At 39.8% G+C, this 18239-nt stretch overlaps 1 protein-coding gene across 9 annotated transcripts in view; it reads right to left on the reverse strand.

The window, feature by feature from the left end:
- arhgef1 (Rho guanine nucleotide exchange factor 1) overlaps positions 1–18239 on the reverse strand; it is a 48174-nt gene that overhangs the window by 10136 nt on the left and 19799 nt on the right. For 3 of the 9 annotated variants that reach the window (XM_088014223.1, XM_014985419.2, XM_088014218.1), the window contains 13 exons: positions 14623–14709; positions 14404–14517; positions 12055–12153; positions 10244–10286; positions 10008–10113; positions 9507–9647; positions 6795–6824; positions 5390–5492; positions 5151–5220; positions 4906–4935; positions 4310–4480; positions 3453–3585; positions 78–268 (listed from right to left, as the gene is read on the reverse strand). In XM_088014223.1, coding sequence (XP_087870349.1) covers positions 78–268; positions 3453–3585; positions 4310–4480; positions 4906–4935; positions 5151–5220; positions 5390–5492; positions 6795–6824; positions 9507–9647; positions 10008–10113; positions 10244–10286; positions 12055–12153; positions 14404–14517; positions 14623–14673 — 1282 coding nt within the window. In that variant the 5' untranslated portion in view covers positions 14674–14709. Of the gene's footprint in view, positions 1–77; positions 269–1718; positions 1878–2553; positions 2566–3452; positions 3586–4309; positions 4481–4905; positions 4936–5150; positions 5221–5389; positions 5493–6794; positions 6825–9506; positions 9648–10007; positions 10114–10243; positions 10287–12054; positions 12154–14403; positions 14518–14622; positions 14710–18239 lie in introns of all 9 variants that reach the window. The other 6 variants (XM_088014217.1, XM_088014219.1, XM_014985408.2 and 3 more) reach the window with 5 other exon arrangements.

Consider the following 18239-nt stretch of genomic DNA (forward strand, 5'->3'; position numbering starts at 1 on the left):
GTGCAGAATGAGCGACATGAAACAGAGGCACGTGAAACTTCTCTCTTTCTTTTTAATCACACTTTGCTGAATTTTACCGTTTATGACTTCCTGCCTCTTGGTCTCCTTCTTGCTGAGGTTCTTTAAGGTGTCAGATGACGCCAGCACCCTCCAGCTGGGCGGGTCCTGCTCCAACTCCTGCAGGCGGGGGTCAATCTCCTCCAACTGTGGGGACGGGCTTGTTGGGGGCTGGCCAGGCACTTCAGAAGGGAAAGCTGGTCCATCCAAACTAACACAGAAAAGACACATTAGCTTACAGCTGCTTAACCAGGTACAATCCAGGCAGTCTTTACAGTGCCCTCTACAGTTTATCCCACTCCTGGTAAAGTTTAGTAGCAAATGTTTTATTATAGTAGCCCAAAATTGTGCTAAAGAAAAAAAAAAAAAAAAAAAAAAAAAAAAACTAGGAATAAAACATGAGTAAATTTAGCACCATATTCTCAAAATCTTTACAATAAACTTTATAAGCCATACTCTCCTAAATGTTTTAAGGTGCAACAATAAACTCTTGAAGGCAGAACCAGGGGCAATATTGCTTTTATTCAGGCAGAAGTCCAGACACCAGAGCTTAAAGCTTCCCGAGCCCGTTGCCATAACAACACTTGGCCTGGACTTGGTTGTAGCATTTGACTCAAAAAACAAATACTGGTTTTGGGATTCCTATTCCCATTCCCATGGGAGATTAAACTGAGGATGTCCATGAGCCAAAGAAACCAATAAAACTCTTTACTAACGTCATTGTGGCCAATCAAAACTTACCAAAACAGGATGGCCAAGACCCACATATCCAAAAAAATGAACCAAGAGAAGTGGTGAGTTGAAGTCAATAAGTTGAGAAAGAGCACAAAATGAATGGAATGTTTATTTTAAGATGATGCCACCGCTGAGGTGAAGTCCGGTTATTGGTTCCGTCTCACTTCACTGGAACCTCTCCAATATCTGTTAATAAATCCCAGGTTGAAGTGGTTTCCATAATACTACAGTTTCAGTTTTAAAATATTCAGTTATTTCACTGATGTAGAAAGGGGCAAGTTTAGGCCTGTAGTCATTTTTTAAAGGGTTTTCCTGAATTGCGAAGATCAATGCACATCTGCCTCTCTAGAATAACTTCTTGCTTTTTTCATTTGAAGAGTGGCTAAAAGAGACGACACTCTGTCATGACATATTACACCCTGGAGAAACTGGGACTGACAAATTACTAATTAAAAGTTCCTAGCTAAATCTAGAGCAATAAAAAGCTGTATTTATCCAATTAGTTTTTCCTAATCTTCACCAGTAAAATTGTAGAAGGCACTGCAAAAGATGCACAATACATTTCTAGTAACACACAGGTGTTTGTTCCTCTTGGGAAAGAAATTAAACTTCAGTATTCATGAAGAGCAGTATTTATGATACTGCAAAAAAAAAAATCTTATCAAAGTGAAACAAATGTTTACAAAATAATATCGGTTCAGGAAGATTCTCCCCCTTCAGGTCATCATTTTTTTTCGTTGCATCTTTAGGTGAAATCAAAAGATATTAATGTTTTTGGGTAAAAAGTCCAAAAACGTTAATATCTTCCTTTTACATCCCTATTCCAAACTGGTAGCTCTAGTGACTGTGTTCGACATCCTGTCTGTCCCTGCTGTGAGCTTCTCCAGCCGTAGAGGCTTCAATGAAACAGGGACTGCCCATCTTACGGATGGAGGTGCTGCGGGGACAGCGGGGCAGGACTTGTTGCAGAAGACGGAGGCTGCAGGTCCACGTCGCTACGGGAGCGAGACTGTTTACGAGAAGAGCCACGACGCCGAGACGAGTGCCGGTCCACGCGGGCGCTCTCGCTGCGTCCTACTTTCCTGCTTTATGGAGGGAAGGGAGGAGAGGACGAGGGGGACAGGAGGACGAGGGTGAAACGAAACAGGGACAGGATAAAGATGTGGGAGGAGAAAAAGAAACAAAGAAAGAGAAACACAGATCCAAAAGACAGTAGAAAAAAATGAAAATTACAGAGAGGTGTAAGGATGGGGTTAAAATTTGAGTTCATTATCAGAATAGAGAGAATAATGGATGACTGAAATTAATTAAAGAGTTACAGATAAAAAAGAAAAAACTAACAAAGACAAATACTGACTGAAAAGTAAATATGCATGACAATGCCATGCATGTCATGCATGCATTAGTATGACAAAAAATACTGAATTTTTTTTTATTTGACGTCATAGCATCTGAATGCCACGCAGCAAGTGTCTTTAGCCATGCATTGCCTCTACATTTAATTTAGTTTTATCTCTCCAGTTTCAAATAAAGCAGATATTTACAATCCAGCTGTTCTCCATAATCTAGCTAATCCGGTAGAATCGTTTTTTTTTTGTTTTTTTTTACATACTTAGCCAGTTTGTGTTGCATCGTAACAGGAACACAAAACTCGGTGTAAAGTGTGTTTGCTTATGAGAATTGCGCTCTCTGTCTGCATCATATGTGAACAGATATTGGGGCCTGAAGCGTGTCTCTGCTGTTTTCTCTGCTGACACCCACCTTGGCTTCCGTCTGCAAAAACACGGAACATCACACTGTTACACACTCCTCTTCGCCCTTCACACAGCTGACTTCAACCACAGTCACAACCAGAACATGCATGTACGCACACCCCAACATGAGTGACACCAGGGAGGTTTTACTGAGCCACGGTCCGAGCTGCATGCCAGGTACGACGCTAAAAGCTCCTGGCAACAACATGGAATCACACAAGACGCAAGCAGAGATGCAGGGCTGGTCCTGACTTTTGACACACGGAAACACCTTAGGAAGCACATTGACTAAGCAGCTAAAATACGACTAAAGCTTGACTGAAGGTCGAAACTTCATTTACGGCTGAAAAGCTGCACCTTGGAAAGCAAATAATCGCTGTAATCAATAATCAAACTGTATTCATTACAAACTGATCAGCATTGTGAATATGTGCCTGATTCCAATGGAAGAAAAAAAAAGAAAAGGTTGTAACATCTCTGAAACTGAGGCCAATAAAAACTGCGATGAAGCTCTGATGTTAAAATGAGAAGAAACACACAGAAACAGAGAGACAGCGGAAAGGGAAAACACATGCCACTGTGAGGAAGATGAATGAAGAAGGATAAAAGGGAGAGGGAAGGCAAGGGGGCTGAGTCCACGTTCACCTCGGTGAGGGTCCGTCTCAAAACTGCAGGCTCTGTTAGCTAGCGAGCGACGGGCGGCATGACAAGAGCTAGCACACAGCAGGGACAGACAGCTGGGGGAGTTTTACCACACTCCCACAGCCAGCGCAATTCAGACGCATTCGGCTTTTTCTCCCCCCGTTTCCCACTCTATCCAATGTAATCCCCATCTCTAGTCCTGAGCCAATACACTGATGTTAATCGGGTAATATTTTCTCTCCTGTCTTCATTCTTCCTTCTCACCTTTCTCTGTCCGACTCCTCTGGGTGAGCGTCGTGGGGGGAGCTGTGCTCAACGACAGAAACCCCGGGTCCGATCTCTGGAAGGGGTCCGTCTGGCGGCGAGGGGAGCTCTAAGGAACCGAGACCTGAGAGACCTGAGAGGGCAGAAAACCTCATTTTACTATCAGCAAAAAAAAATTCAGAGTCAAAGGCAGTCAGATCGGTTCAAGTACAATTGAGCTTAACAAAAGACTCATTCAACGACTGAGAATTTTGCAACAATCATTGTGAAATTTGCCCAACAGAAACTCCAAAAATATTAATCGTTTTATTTGATAGAAATTTTTGATTTAATCAGAGTAATGTAATAAAATCAAAGTTAGGGTTGATAAAATGTGAGCCTCCACCACAATTTCAAATTGCTCAGCTTTTCCGTTTCCCCTTCCTTACAGCTCCAAATATTCCAACATTGAGAAATGTCCAATGTTCCTTGTCACTCATTTCAGACTGCAATACTCATATTTATACATTATACAGCATAAAACATTTCAAATTTCAAGACTCCTTTTCTTGTAATTCTGACGATTTTGGCTTATAGATAATTAAAATAAATACTGGAAGCTCATGGTGTCCCGTCCTAATTAACTAATTAGATCTTCACAATCATAAAGGTTTTCTGAGCCTCTAAATGTTCTCTTGGTCTGGATCACCAGGCTTCACCATGGCAGAGACATGGCTGTAATTTCACTGGGATTAAAACGATGCGTTCATGTTGGGACTGAATTCAATGTGTCAAAATTGTAAAACATGCTGAAGCACTCCAGCAGTTAACTCTAATCAGTTTTCAGAGTCAATATAAAGTAGAATTTCCTGCGTTACCATCGGCTGGAGTGGGCTCTGTGGTGGTGGGGGTCAAGTTGTTGCCGGCAGGCTCCGCATTTGGCACTGAGGCTGTGTTTTCAGGTTTTTTGATGGAAGGAACTGGAGTTTCGGTCAACGAGCCTCTGCCAGAAACCCCTTTAATTTCCCTTCCCTTAGGATCTTTGTCCACTGCAGAGGAAGAAATGGATATCTTTATGAAATCGGAACTGCTAACAATACAGCTGCAGAAAGCCATAACCCAAAAGCACCCCAGTCAGGTAAAAACCCCCAAAACAAAACAAAACAAACAAAAAAAAAATCAAAGACAAAAGAAACCCGGAAAAGACTATGAGACAAGCAAAGAATTTGAGTACGTTTGGTGCAATCAAGGCTCCTGTTACGGATGGGATGGTTAGATTGAGGATCGTAAGTCTTCTAAACAAGCTTCTTTAGGACACCACAACTAAATATCCACTGAAACTCAGGGGAAGAACGATGCACCCACAACACTCTTGCTGTTTGATGTAAAACATGCAGACATGCTGATGCATTGATTAGTAAGGGTGAAGTCATTCTACAGATAATAAGGGAGGAGGACTCTGAACAAAGAGTACCTTCAGGATCTTTTGGTTTGACTTCGACTGCTACAGGAAAGAAGGGCAGGACAGGTTCTTATATGCAGACCATTTATTCAGATCAATATGCATGTTTTGTAATGTTTCTAAAACACATAGATGTTCAACATTTTTACATTTTATATAACTAATAAATGTAATTTTAAATGTTTAAAATAAATCTGTATGTACATGACAAAAAAAAATCAATACAAAATGGGAAAAAAAAAAAAAAAGTATCTTACTGCTGCCTCCAATCCAGGTGGGAACATGGAACCCCCGAATCTTGGGTTTCTGAGGATCATGATTCTTCTGCTAAGAGAACACAGGGGTAGAATAAAAAGAAGGTGAAATAAAAATCTCAAGCGATAATAAAATTAAAAAATGCATCCTGAAAATAGGTTTATAAAAGCAAAGTTGATTTGATTTACTTTCTATAACTGGAAAAGGCTGTTTCCTTTCTGCACTCATGAGGATACCATACCTTAATCCAAGGGAAACCTCTTTTGGACTTTTTACTATCTCCTGCCCTGTTTTTGACTTCAAGGTGCTTCATGTAGGCAGCCACTGCAGAAAAGACGGCTTGGCTAGAAGAAAAGTTAAAGACAGTGGTTATCTAAAAATGAAGCGACAAAAACGCTTTCTAATTAAATCTTTTTTTTTTTTTTTTGACATTTCTTCAGAATACCACCAAAAGGGATTGACACATCAGCAGAAAACAGTAAGGCTACCGGTGCAGCCACACAGTTGCTCACCTATATCTGTTTGAGTTTCTGTAACTGAAAAAGCTGGATTTCATAATTTAGGCAGCTTTAAGGAATAACTGAAGGTTCTGTCATTTGCATTTTGTTATGCTAGCAACGCTAAAATAACGCTGATATTAGATGCTAATGCCAGTTTGAAATGCCAACACTGACTGTTCTCTGTCTACACACAAAAAGCAGCTTAACTATGGTATAGCTAAAAATATTTATTTGCCTCTCACCCTTAACATTAAAATCTTGAAACCAAGTACCACCACATGTTAAATGGATTCCTGCTGCAGTCATACTTCATTAAAGGCTGATGGCACGTATTAGAAATTCTCTGGTGAATATTAATGAAGCGTTTGCTCCTGCTAAATGAACGACAGCCAGCATCTTTAACGCCATTTATCAGACGCCAGGTAGCAATGGAAAGATAATGATTACCGATGAAACTGGCTTTGCATTTCTCCGCAAGTAGTAAAGAATCAAAGGAAATATGTGGAATTTTGTAATTAAAAGTTCAAGAGAAATCAAACCAACGGACAAAAAAAAAAAAGCAAAAAGAACTTAAAACAGAGGCGGAGGAAGAAAGAGAAATGAACCAGGGGAGGGACTGTTTTTCAGAGGTGGAGCTTCAAATAGTGGGGAAGAAGAAAAAATATGTCATGTGTAGAAACAGAGGAGGAGCTGAGGAGATATGTGAGAAATCGGGGAGCGTCTGGGGTGGAGCCCCACAGTAGCAGAGCTTCATATAAGGAACCAACACACTGTTTGAAAGCACATCCTCCATCGGATACAATGACAACAGAACAAACTCAAACTACAAAATCCTTCAGAGCATGCTTAAACGATCACTCTTTGTCAAATCCAAATGAAAATAGAACAAAACTTAGAATGCATCATAAAACATACAAAAAATAAAACCAGTAAGGTTTTAGAGAATGAAAACATACGCATTAAGTTAACTCTTCTGCAAAGCTAGCTTTATAAATTAGCATTTGGTGGGCTTGAATGCATAAAAACCTTGTGGTTTGGCCACACCCAAGCTAAGCATGCAGAGATGCAATGTACGAAAACAAGAAACATTAAGGAAAACCTTTCAAACTTAATAAAATTGAGTTTTAAAAAAAGGGTATAACTTACCACTTATCCTCATCTGGGACAAAAGTAAGTCTAAAACAAAAGAGAGGAAACAGATACACAATGACTTATCAACAGAAGTGGGAAAAGCAAACCAGAGTTATTCACAGCTTACCTCTTCTTTTTAAGTAGCATTTTCCCGTTCGCTTGCTCGACTAATTATCAGTTCTGTTTTGGGTCGGTGGAACTTAAAGTGACTAAGTTTATCTTGATGCAACGCAAAGCTGACAATCTGGTTGTTGTGCTCAGAGTCAAAGCTTTTGATCATATTCTAAAGTTTGCGCAAAAAAAAGAAGACCAAAAAAAAAAGAAGAAACAAAATGAAAAAGATAAAAAATATGAAATGAAAAGCATCCAACAGTTTTACAATGTATGTCCTTCTACTTGCAAAAACTATACTTATACAAGCAGAACAAATGCTAATTAAAACTTTGGTCTCCCCAATATCTGCTGACGTTTCTTCTCCGGTAAAAAAGAGTCTGCCAAAAGGGAAATCTGAAATGCTCCAACACAGCGGAAACGCTCTATTTAACCATGTTTTTGTCTGATGCAACATGCAGGCAAGACTGCAGACATTCGACCCTTCTGTTTTGAGATGAACATAAAAGAATGGGAGGGGTTTCCCCGGGATTTCCCTGCATTATCCAATCAAATGTCTAGTCCATCTAGTTTGCATCACCACAGAGACCAATGAGCAACAAAATGGGGGTGAGGTCACTGTGCTGTGGTCAAGTGAGAGAGGAGCGTGTGGAGGGTGATCGGGGTGCAAGATTGTGGGAGATTGTAGGAGGCAGAGGAATAGAGAGACAACTGTTAGAAGGAATGAATAGAGCGAGAAGCTTGTTGGATCATTTGCGCAGTGGAGACAGACATCCAACAGCGCTGAACCAACCGACAAGTCTGAAGCTGAATTAATGTCTTGAAAAGTTTGGAAACTCCTTCCACCATCCCTGCCTGTTTTCACAGGGTGACAGCAGAGTGTGAACACTGTATTTCCTTTCCTTTCATTCCCACTTCCTCCTCCTTTCTGCTGACAGGATGAAGTTAGACAATCCTCTGTCCTCTCCGTGGTCTCCTTTCCCTCCCTGTCTGACCCGCCGTCTGAAAAACCGTTGATGGCTGTGGGGTCAAGGGCAACTCTCAGCTGCTCTCTGCTCATCGCAGAAGCAACGCTGCACTGATAACCTTCAGGATCCTTTGCTCTCTGCATCTTTAGTTGTGCATAAGGCCCCCACCTCCACCCCAACGAACACTTGGCTGAGCTCCAGGGAGAGCCTTCCTGCCAGCGTGGCACTGCTGCCTCCATCTTTTCCTCTCTGCCTTCTCGTTTCCTTCTCACGCTGTTTTGCTGCGCTTCTGTCGCAGATCTCCTGCCAACGCTCTCACCCCGAGAGCTTCTTTTTCCTCTAATATGCTGCTGGATTCCCCGCTGTGCTTCAGGTTAAATGTATTGCATGCAGGCGTAAAATTGGATGCGTACACAGTTGGAAGTTTTATTGATTCCCGTCCAGGAATGCCTAAATGATAATCAAAAAGATTACACACCGAGCAGCTTTTGAACATAATTGTATGTTATTAGGGACGGATGATTATCAGATTCTTCCTTATGACTAACTAAAATGGTATCCAGAGTTCATAAATAGTCTGGAAAAATATGGGATTTTACTTGCTTACATTTCCAGTCTTTATTCCTTAACCTTCTCTTCTTGTTCTTACCATCTTTCTTCCCCTTGTCCTCCCTTTCTTTATTTCCTGCCTTCCTCCCTCAAGTACTAAATCACTTTCTTCCTCCCTTGTGCCCTCACTTCTTTACGTCCTTTACATTGTTCCTTCCTACTCTTCTTGTGTCCTTTCTTTCTCTCCTTCCCTTTCCTTTGTTGCGTCCTACCTGCCTTTATTTGGCTCCTTCTTTCTTAGCAGTTGAATTCGTACATATCCGTCTTTGCAACACATTTACTTGAACTGTACATTTTGTTATTTTTGTGCTGCATGTCTCCATAGTTTGTGCTGAAAATCAAATAATAATAAAAAAAAACTAAAGCTGATAAATTTCACCAGAGTTTTCCAGTGGCTCAAAATTGGCATATTAAACATTCTTGTCGTTTTCTTCTTCACTAAGTTTAACAGCGAATTTAAGCTGATATTTGCTCCTTAATTATACAGGCCACCTGCCCGGGAAGGATCCGCACTCAGCTGCTGAATAAACACGCCGCTCCTTGCTTGTCAACCTTGACAGTCATCGTGTGGAAACTGTAACAGCGCCAGCATCTTACGTGATGGGAAATATTTCCAGAAAGCAAATGAAAAATGTAGGGGCCTTTGTTCCAGCCAACATGCAGGCAGTGTACAGCAACATGTGGGGGAGGGGCAGTACTGCTGTGCTCCATACAGCCACAGAAAAACTCTGGTCACTCCAGTAACTTTGACACCTCAATATAAAGATCTTAAAGCCTAAGAGTGGCTGAAATTGTACACAGCTTTTATTCTTCAAATTCATGTTTGCCTTGATACTTGTAACCAGAAGAATACAGTTCTAATTTTTAAAAAAGAGCCCTTCATGCAGACATAATCCCTCTCTTCAATGAGAGCAAGAAGCAAATGTTTTTGGTCAAATTCAGTAGAAAATGAGCCTCAAACTCGTCGTCTGTGCAGAACATCAAAAAAAAGCTCAACATGTGAAGTAACGCTTGACAAAGAAAGAAAAAAGCCACTTACTGTGAATCAAACATCTTCTCCAACAGATTCTCGGCCACAGACTTCTCCTTCATTTCCAACGGGACGCGGTCAGTGGGATAATGATTCTCCACGTCCATCACCTGCTCCTCACAGAGGGTCATACCCATCATCCTTTTTTGCCTGTGTAAGAAAAAAAAACAAAAAAAAAAAAACATGCAAAGGCTGTTAAGGGAGACGTTTGTCGCAGTAGATAATACAGGAAGCAGAGGTACAGTACTTAGAACATGGAAAGATGCAAAAACTAAAGTAAAACTTTGTTGCTGTAACAACAAAAAGAGTTGTAAAAATTCATATAGGCTTTATAACCGAGAGGAGCACCGGTTATGAATGTAATGGGAAGCAGCAAATGCATTTTAATCCATAACCCATAAACTCCCTGTCAAACAGTTAAACCCAATGGTGCTTAGGAGACGGGAGGGGGAAATAATAAACCCAGCTGCTTTCAGTTCAAACGCAGAGTTCCAGCTAGAAGAGGTTTACCTGAAATCGTCCAGCTGTTTGGCTACTTCTGCAGTTTGAAATTTCTGGACATCTGCAGCGTAACGCCTTTGGGTGTCATCTGACAGCAATTCTGGGCGAGTTCGGTCTTGGAAAAGGAGCAGCAGAGTTTAGAATAATTAACACTTCCTGAAAGAAAAGCTACAATCCACAAATAAAAAAAAACTTCAACATTTGTAATAGCTAAAAAAAATTATATAATATATATATTGACCTACCCAATTCAAAGGATAAACTGGATGGCATCGACACTCTGAGAATCTGTAATGAACATCAAATAAAAATGGTAAAAAGTAACTAGATTTAAATTCTAAAGAATTATAGTTTTTGCATATATCTAGAACATTTCAAAGGCTTATAAAAAGTTATGCATAAATCCATATAACCTTTTTAAAACAGAGGCTGTTTTAAGTTCTTAAAACCTTCTCACATTTACAGCAAATGAAAACACTATGTGGGTTTTCTGCTGCAGAAGAATTATGGACTGCTAATGAACTTTTTCTAATAAAAAAAAACAAAAAACTAAAGAGCGAAAAAAAGAAAATCATCTGCCAACTATTTAAATATACATTTCTGGCATTAAAAAAAACAATAGTCTGATCAATTGTACTTAGATTTGTATAAGTGAGTGAAACATTGGCTTTATGACTTGACTGAATCTGTGATGTGTGCTTTTGCAAACCTGAGATTAGATTTAAATCGTTTCAAGGCCTGGTAATGGCCAAATCATCATTAAAGACCTACAGAACTGATATGGTGCAATTGCTGTGTTTCTCCACCAGGGGTCATTTCAACACCAGCAATGAAAACAAAACATATCAAAGTAGGAAGCAAAAGCATATCCATAATAAGAGCTGCGAAGCTCTTATGTGGATAAAAGTAACTAAATAGTCCAACTTTGAGGCTGGAGGATCACCACAATGCTGCTTTTATTTATTTATTTATTTTTAAGCTTGAGACCTATGACGAATAATTCCTCCTCGGGGGGGAGGGGGGGGTTCCCACGATCCCGACAGGAAGTTGAAAGGTTAGAGGACACATGGAGAGAGAGAGCAGAGTTGACTAATATGTGGAGTCTGAGAGATGTCTGAGGAGGAGGTGCAGAGGAGAAGTGAGAAAGGTCAGGTGAGCAGGGGGGAAACAAAAAGATACAGAGGGCAGCTGCTTTGATAGAGACCAGAGAGCAAACACAGATGACACACACACAGTTAGGAACAAGCAAACAAACTCCTGGTCACACCGAGTACTGCTCTCTTATCAGAGCAGGACATGACAGGTACATCTAAATAATGTTGCATATTATTGAATTTAGTTTAAAAGAAATGAAACTGATTTTATTATACATGAGTGGAAGCTGGAATACTTCCACTCATGTATAATAAGGGTTTATTACCGTTTGCTTCAATGATTCTGGCCCCGACATAATGAAAATCAAGAATTTTATTTCACGGAATATTTGAATATTAAATAAGAAAAAGAAATCATCAGAGTGGACAGGTGGCAAGACCTGCTAGGGGAAAGTGAGCAAAGCGTGAAGTGCTCTCACGGCTGTGCAGACTTATTAATGGATAAAACAAAGCAGACCAACACCAGCAGATGACACGGCTCCCTAAATCTTCACTGGATGTGGAAATTTCACACTGAAACTTTTACTCTCTGCCTCTCTGCTCTTCGTCCAGCGTATCAGACCTTGATTTCCAAATGTAATGGAAAATGTACCTTTGTCTGAAAAGAGGACTATGGGCTGTTGGCTAACAGTCCAGTTCTTTTCTTGCTACTACAGTTTTTGTTTTGCTTTCATCACAACCTCACCAAACATTAGCAGTTCGGCCAAGTGCAATGTCGATGCAGCACTGTCCCATTCAAGCTAACTGTTCTTGTTTAATTGCAAATAGTTAAGTGACAGGTTTTTGAGGTGTTTACTATTATTCCTTTTACTCTTTCATTTGTCTACAGATTTCTGGAATCTGCTTTCATCTTAATTCTTTTTTTTTTTTTTTTTGCAGAAAAAATGTAGCGTTTTACTTACAGCACCCTTCTCCAGGAAGTTGTTGTAGAACTCTGGAAACTGTTTCTTGGTGTCTCTGGCATTGAGGTTCTTCACGATGTCAGCGTGAAGATAACACAACTGTGAAGGAGGCAGAAAACAAAGCAACTTTTTAGTCTGACATTTGCAACAGCTGTTGATGGAAGAAGTCATTTTAATATTCATCATAAATCCTAAAAATCACTGACAAACCAGACGTGTCAGACATAAACTAACAATTTTACACTCTAGCAACTATGACAGTGATTCTTTATTCTTGTGTAATGTCTTTGCAATCTGCAGGCTCTATGTCAGCTACATGAACAAGTAATTTTTAGAGTGTATTATGTTTACTGAACATATTTGATACTTGCGCAAACAGAGCTCTCAAATCAGTGAAGTTGAAAGGGTGGGTAAATGGATGGAAGATGGATAAACAGATGACTGGACAGGTGAATGGATGGATAGTTAACAGAGGACTGACAAGTAAATGAATGTATAGATGAGCAAATGAATAGGTAGATGGTGGAAAGGCAGACATAGATGATAGATGGCAGAACCGATGGATCGATGGGCGAATGATGGGTGGATTGAAGGACAGATGTACAAATGAGTGGATGAATGGACAGACGGACAAACAGATGAATAATGGATGGAAACATTGAACAATACAAATAGATAACGAACAATAAAAAGTATGCTGGAATGCAAAGACATCTCACTGGATGCCCTTTCATGAATATCGTGGTTATAACAAGTGAAATTTGAGACAATTTGCACCTTTCGACTTCTTTTTATGCACAGCAATCCAAAGGAACTAATCCTGTAAATCTGCAAAGTGAGACTTTCCAAACTTTTAAAAGAGCACTTCATCAGTCTGTGGAAAACTCCAGTGTATAAGTTACTCCTCTTCTACAGACTCTAATTCCCAAATGTAGGGCTGAATTATTCAACTAACCTTCTCTGCTGCAACAGATTTTCACAGAGTATGAAAGAGTCAAAGGCGAGCAAGTGCTCCATTTACACTTCATAGATCCATGAGAAAAAAAAAAAGTAGGGCAAAGGTAAAAGGTTAAATCCAAACCCACTTAAGGCACAACTGAATTATTTTCCAGGAGAAATTTAAAAAGTTACTTTACAACAAGAAGAAAAAGTATATATTTTAAGAGTGCAGAGAGTAATTAAACAACATGAGGATAACGTTATCGGTACAAAGTCGTATTTTTGATAAAGATAAGTAGATAAAAAATAAGCCACTTATATCCAAAGACAGCACATCTTTTTTGGGGAGTCCTGCCTTTTTCCAAAGTAACACAGAGCAAACAGACAAAGCATGCTCTAGAGAGGGTATTTCTGTGTTTAGCCTGCAGTGTAAATTCCTCTACACTCTTGGAATGAGAAGGTGAGGCAGAGGGGGATTCAGTTCACTGCACTTTACAGATTTGGCATTGGATATGTCTGAGGTCTGTGGACAGCTGTCAGTAAAAGGAAGACATAATAAATCAATTAAAAATGAGCAAAAAGGCAACATGTAACAACAAAAGGTGTTTTTCTATTAAAGGTTAATAAAAAATGACAAACTTAAATTGAAGGTCAATCATTTTTCTTTAACACAGTGTAAAGATATAAAGTTATATATATATATATATATGTTTTAGGTTAGTTAAAAAGAATTGATTTTTTTCTTAGATTTTAGAATAATAAATAAATATGTAATTAAACAGCAAGTGTTTTTTTTCTATAATTTCTCTCAGTTTTTTTGCAATTCCAAAATAACTCTGGTGATTATTTTGTTATCCATTTAGTGACACTCATGTTATTAATTTTCTATTACAGATCACTTGTCTGGTATGGAATTATGTTCTTGTGCAATTTTTTAATATATAAAAGTTTAAAAAAATGTGTTGAGCAGAAAAGGCATAAAATCACTTAAGGCCCTCTGTATCATTCACTTTCATATATTAATAGTGTTTAGGAACTATATTTTGCAGCAAATATATTTCTATTTAGATTAAATTCCTCACAGACATACAGGCCAGGGCGATTCATTTGTGGGAATCTACTGTACACGACTGTCCCCAACCCCAATCTTCCGCCCTCATTTCCTGTCTGCATCGGCACAGACATAACTCCACTAAATACCTGCAAACTTCAAACCAAATCCCTGACATTATTACGAGGAATCCACATCGATGTGTGAAAAGTGAGTGAATCTCTAAACACTCCAACCTTTTGAAATAACTCAGGCTGTAAAGTGAAACATCTTTCAGCTTTTAAAAAAATGTAAACACATCTGTAACCCCCTAATCCATCAAAAGTGTATCTTCTGTACACGAGATGCTAGGTTCTCACCAAGGGCGCAGGGTCAAACTGGAGAATGACATGCTGCATGAACACCAGCAGGTGAGTTGGCCGTTTCTTCAACAAGTCGATGCTGTCGAAGTGCGGGCATTTGTCATCTGCTGACTGCGACGAGCAACGGAAGAGCGACAAGAAGATGGAAGAATTACAAACTTAAGCTCAAAGTAATGATACAGTTAGATTCAACGGTTTCTCTTGCACTTCACTCACATCTGCTAAATCGCTCTCGAAGTCCTCATCTTCAGCCCCGATGATGCTCATGGCTGGCTTAGAGCGCTGAGCTCCAAACAAACCCTGCTATGGAGAGACAGAAGAAGAAAACGGTGGAAAACAAAAATGCTTAGTAAATATTTGGATCTTCATTACACATCTTAATCTTTTGATTCAATAGATCATTGCTAAGCAGAGGTAAATGGTAAGCCAGACAGGAGACAGAACGCAGGGAACTTTCCAAGTGTAAAATCAAAAAAATGTATCAGGATTTAATTTGTCAGATTAGCAAAAAGACCCATCGATTTCAGTACCATTTGCTAAAACACAAAACATTCAACATTATCAAACTGTAAAGATACCTGTAGCTTATATGCTGTTACTGTTAGGTTATTTGCTGAGCTCAGGAGCAAACGTTTTGACTCGGGCAACAGCAAGTTCTTACTCAACATACAACTCAGCAAACAGTTCTCCTGTGGATGTCATGACGTAACAGCAAGGATCTAAAAACGGCACTGAGTTAATCTGAAAATAAAGGTTTAGGCCAACCCTTCTCTTTGAAATCAATGAATAGGGGGGGAAAAGGCTTTGGAACATGTGACAAACTTACCTCCACCCTTTACACCATTCACCACTTCCCCTTCCCCAAAACACACAAACGAAACACAGCTCCTGTATTCAGTCCTCTGAAGGCCACAGACCCAGAGCCGCCAGTAGGGAACACCCAAACACACATCAAAAAGGTAAACCGTACAACGCTGGGTGACAACAGTGGGCACAGTGTAAGAACTTGGTGACGCTGAAAAAGAAAGACGGAGGTGTGATGTGTAGAGTGCCAAGAAAAGGCATTTGCTTCTTACCGATTTTAGCTTTGGCTGTCGTGCTTTAAAATCTTTCAGATCAAACAAATTTCATTATCATAGGTAGCCAGAGTAAATATAAATGCAGTTCTCAATTACAACACATGCTGTCCTTACCAACTTGGCGCTAAGAGAAAACGTGTGTGCCCCTATACCTACTAAGTGGTTGTGGCAACCATTTGGGAGCAAATGCTGTCACTGTAGAGAAAATATAGTCCACTCTTTTTGCAAAATTGATTTATTTTAGCCTCACTGGGGTTGGGGGGGGCTTTCTAGCATAAGCAGCATCTCAATTGGATGTGAGCCCAGAGTTTGTCTAAGCCAGTTCAAAACCTATCTTTTGAAGAACCAGTAATAAGTATAATTGCCATCACTAAAATCTGATATGAAAAATGTGAGGACAGCGTTCTTATGTACAGTCTGAAGTGAGACGGGGGGTCTCTTCCAACTTACAATAGACTGGACCACAACAAACACAACAGCAAGCAAACCCAGAGGCATTCAGTGGACTTTGTCCTCTCAGTTGGAAGACCTTGACTTTGCAGATGACCTTGCTCTTCCACAAACAAGCCACTGTAGCATACAATCCGAAACTGACAGAATCAACAAACACGCCAGACATGTCAGACTTAACATCAACAGCTCCAAAACTCAAGAGATGTGCATAAATTCCCCCTCAACAGAATCCAGATGAAAGGAGCATCACTTGAGTTGGTGTAGAATTTAACCAACCTCTGTAGCCTCATCAGAAAGGACAGTGCTGTCCATAAAGACATTAGGGAAAGGCTGGGAAGCATTACGGTGTCTTTCCCAAGCTCTGTTCCATCTGGAGGGCTTAACAATAGAGCCTAAAAACAAAGACGTTCCTGTACAACAGCAACGTCTATTTGTCGTCCTGCATGGTTCAGAGTGTTGCCTTGCTGTCGTACATTATGAGACTCTGCCAGAGCTTTTGGTCAGAGCTTGATAGTCATCACAGAAGAGCGGTGGACTTTAAGCTGAAATGTAATATGTACACAAAGATCCACAAACCCAAATGTTAAATAACTCGTGATTGAATCCCGTTTAGAAAAATCTCCAAATTACCTCTCACTTAAGTTCCTTAAAGTTAAGTGAGATCTTGCAAAATTAGAATTTTTTTTTTGCAAATCCATTTTCAAAACAAGTTACATTATGCGGAAAATGCAACATCATATGCAACATGTGAAAGCAGCCAAAAATAATTTTAAAAAATGCATAAGTGGAAAATCTTTTACCTAAAAATAACCTGATTTATTTGCTCATTTTCATGCAGCCACTGTAGTTAATAACTAACAAACAAACTCTTAGAAAAGATTACTCTAATTGAAATTGTAATAAAGAACATGTTTGCCTTTCAGGGTTTCTAAATACACACACACACCACATGGCATATGCAGATGCGTACAGAAGAACACAATAAAAGTCAGCTTTCATCCCTCTACTACCGTAGCATTAACCATAGATGCATTTCATCTTTATAGGCTCGGTCACTGATGCACACTCTTAAAACTAACAAGATGGTGCTTCCTTTTGAAGGGGCTGGAGCTAATTTAAGACATTAGGTAACCTGTCCTGCAGGCTAATGAATAAAACTGGAACTTCTTGCAGGGAGTCACGAACGCTGCAGCAGCTGGGATGAAAATGAGACAACCCTTTTGTTCAGGATTGAGGAAGTTAATATAATATACCAGGTAAACTACAACACATATCTGGATGACTAGAAGCACTACATAACAATAGGCATAACAATATGACCCCTGAAAGACAAGTAGTTAAGATGAATTATCTGTTTTTGTAACTTTTAGTGGCTGAGCTGGATTAACGAGCAAGTGAATATTTTACCCCCGAAAGTTAAAAGTAGTAAAAGCAGGAAAAATGGGCCAGCATGAGGATTTACGTTAGCTCGAAAGGATCCAATTTTAAGGGCTTGATGACTGAGTGAGGACATCGACAAAACGTGAGTCCTTATGTGGTGTTCTCAGTCTGCAGTACTCCAGATTCATGAAAAGCGTTTCAAGTAAGGAGCAGTAGGGAAACAGTGATGTGGTCAGGGGCAATAAAGCCTTATGCCTGTAAGAAATGAAGGTCCATGCGGTCCGATTCAACAACTGAACTTCTGTAGCTCAAATTGCCAAAGAAGTTATGGGTGGTTCAGATCAAAAGGTGTCCCAATAAAGCAAACATTGCATTACAGTTCGTTGCACATGGGAGTGCATTAACGCAGATTTGTTAGGGTTTCCATGCTGAATCCTGTAGACTTTTGAAAGAGCCAAAATGGGCATGTGAGCATCAGAAATGGAGAACAGAGCAATGGAAGAAGGCGGTCTGGTCCGATGAAACATGAACACTTTCCTCTGGAACATGTGGCACCGGGATGCAGTACAGGAAAAGGCCAAGCTGGCTTTGGCAGTACAATACTTTGGGTAATGTTTTGCTTAGATCCATGTGGATCTTACTTTGACAAAGTCCCATTACCTAAGCACTGTTGGCCACCATGTACCCAATTTAATAAAGACAGTATTCCCCATTGCTTGTGTCTTATTTCAGCAGCATACAGTTTCCTGCTAAAATGCAAAAATGGTTGAAGAATGATCAGAGAAGCACAAGTGAAAGGTGCTCATTTGACATCCAAATACTCCAGATCTCAATTAAATTATGTATCAAATCCAAAGAAACTCCATCTCACAACATACTGGACTTAAAGGATCTGACGCTAACATTTTAATGCCAAGTACC

This window comes from Poecilia mexicana, unplaced genomic scaffold, assembly GCF_051168715.1.
Source record: "Poecilia mexicana isolate PSO_F unplaced genomic scaffold, ASM5116871v1 scaffold_16, whole genome shotgun sequence".
Classification (NCBI taxonomy): domain Eukaryota; kingdom Metazoa; phylum Chordata; class Actinopteri; order Cyprinodontiformes; family Poeciliidae; genus Poecilia; species Poecilia mexicana.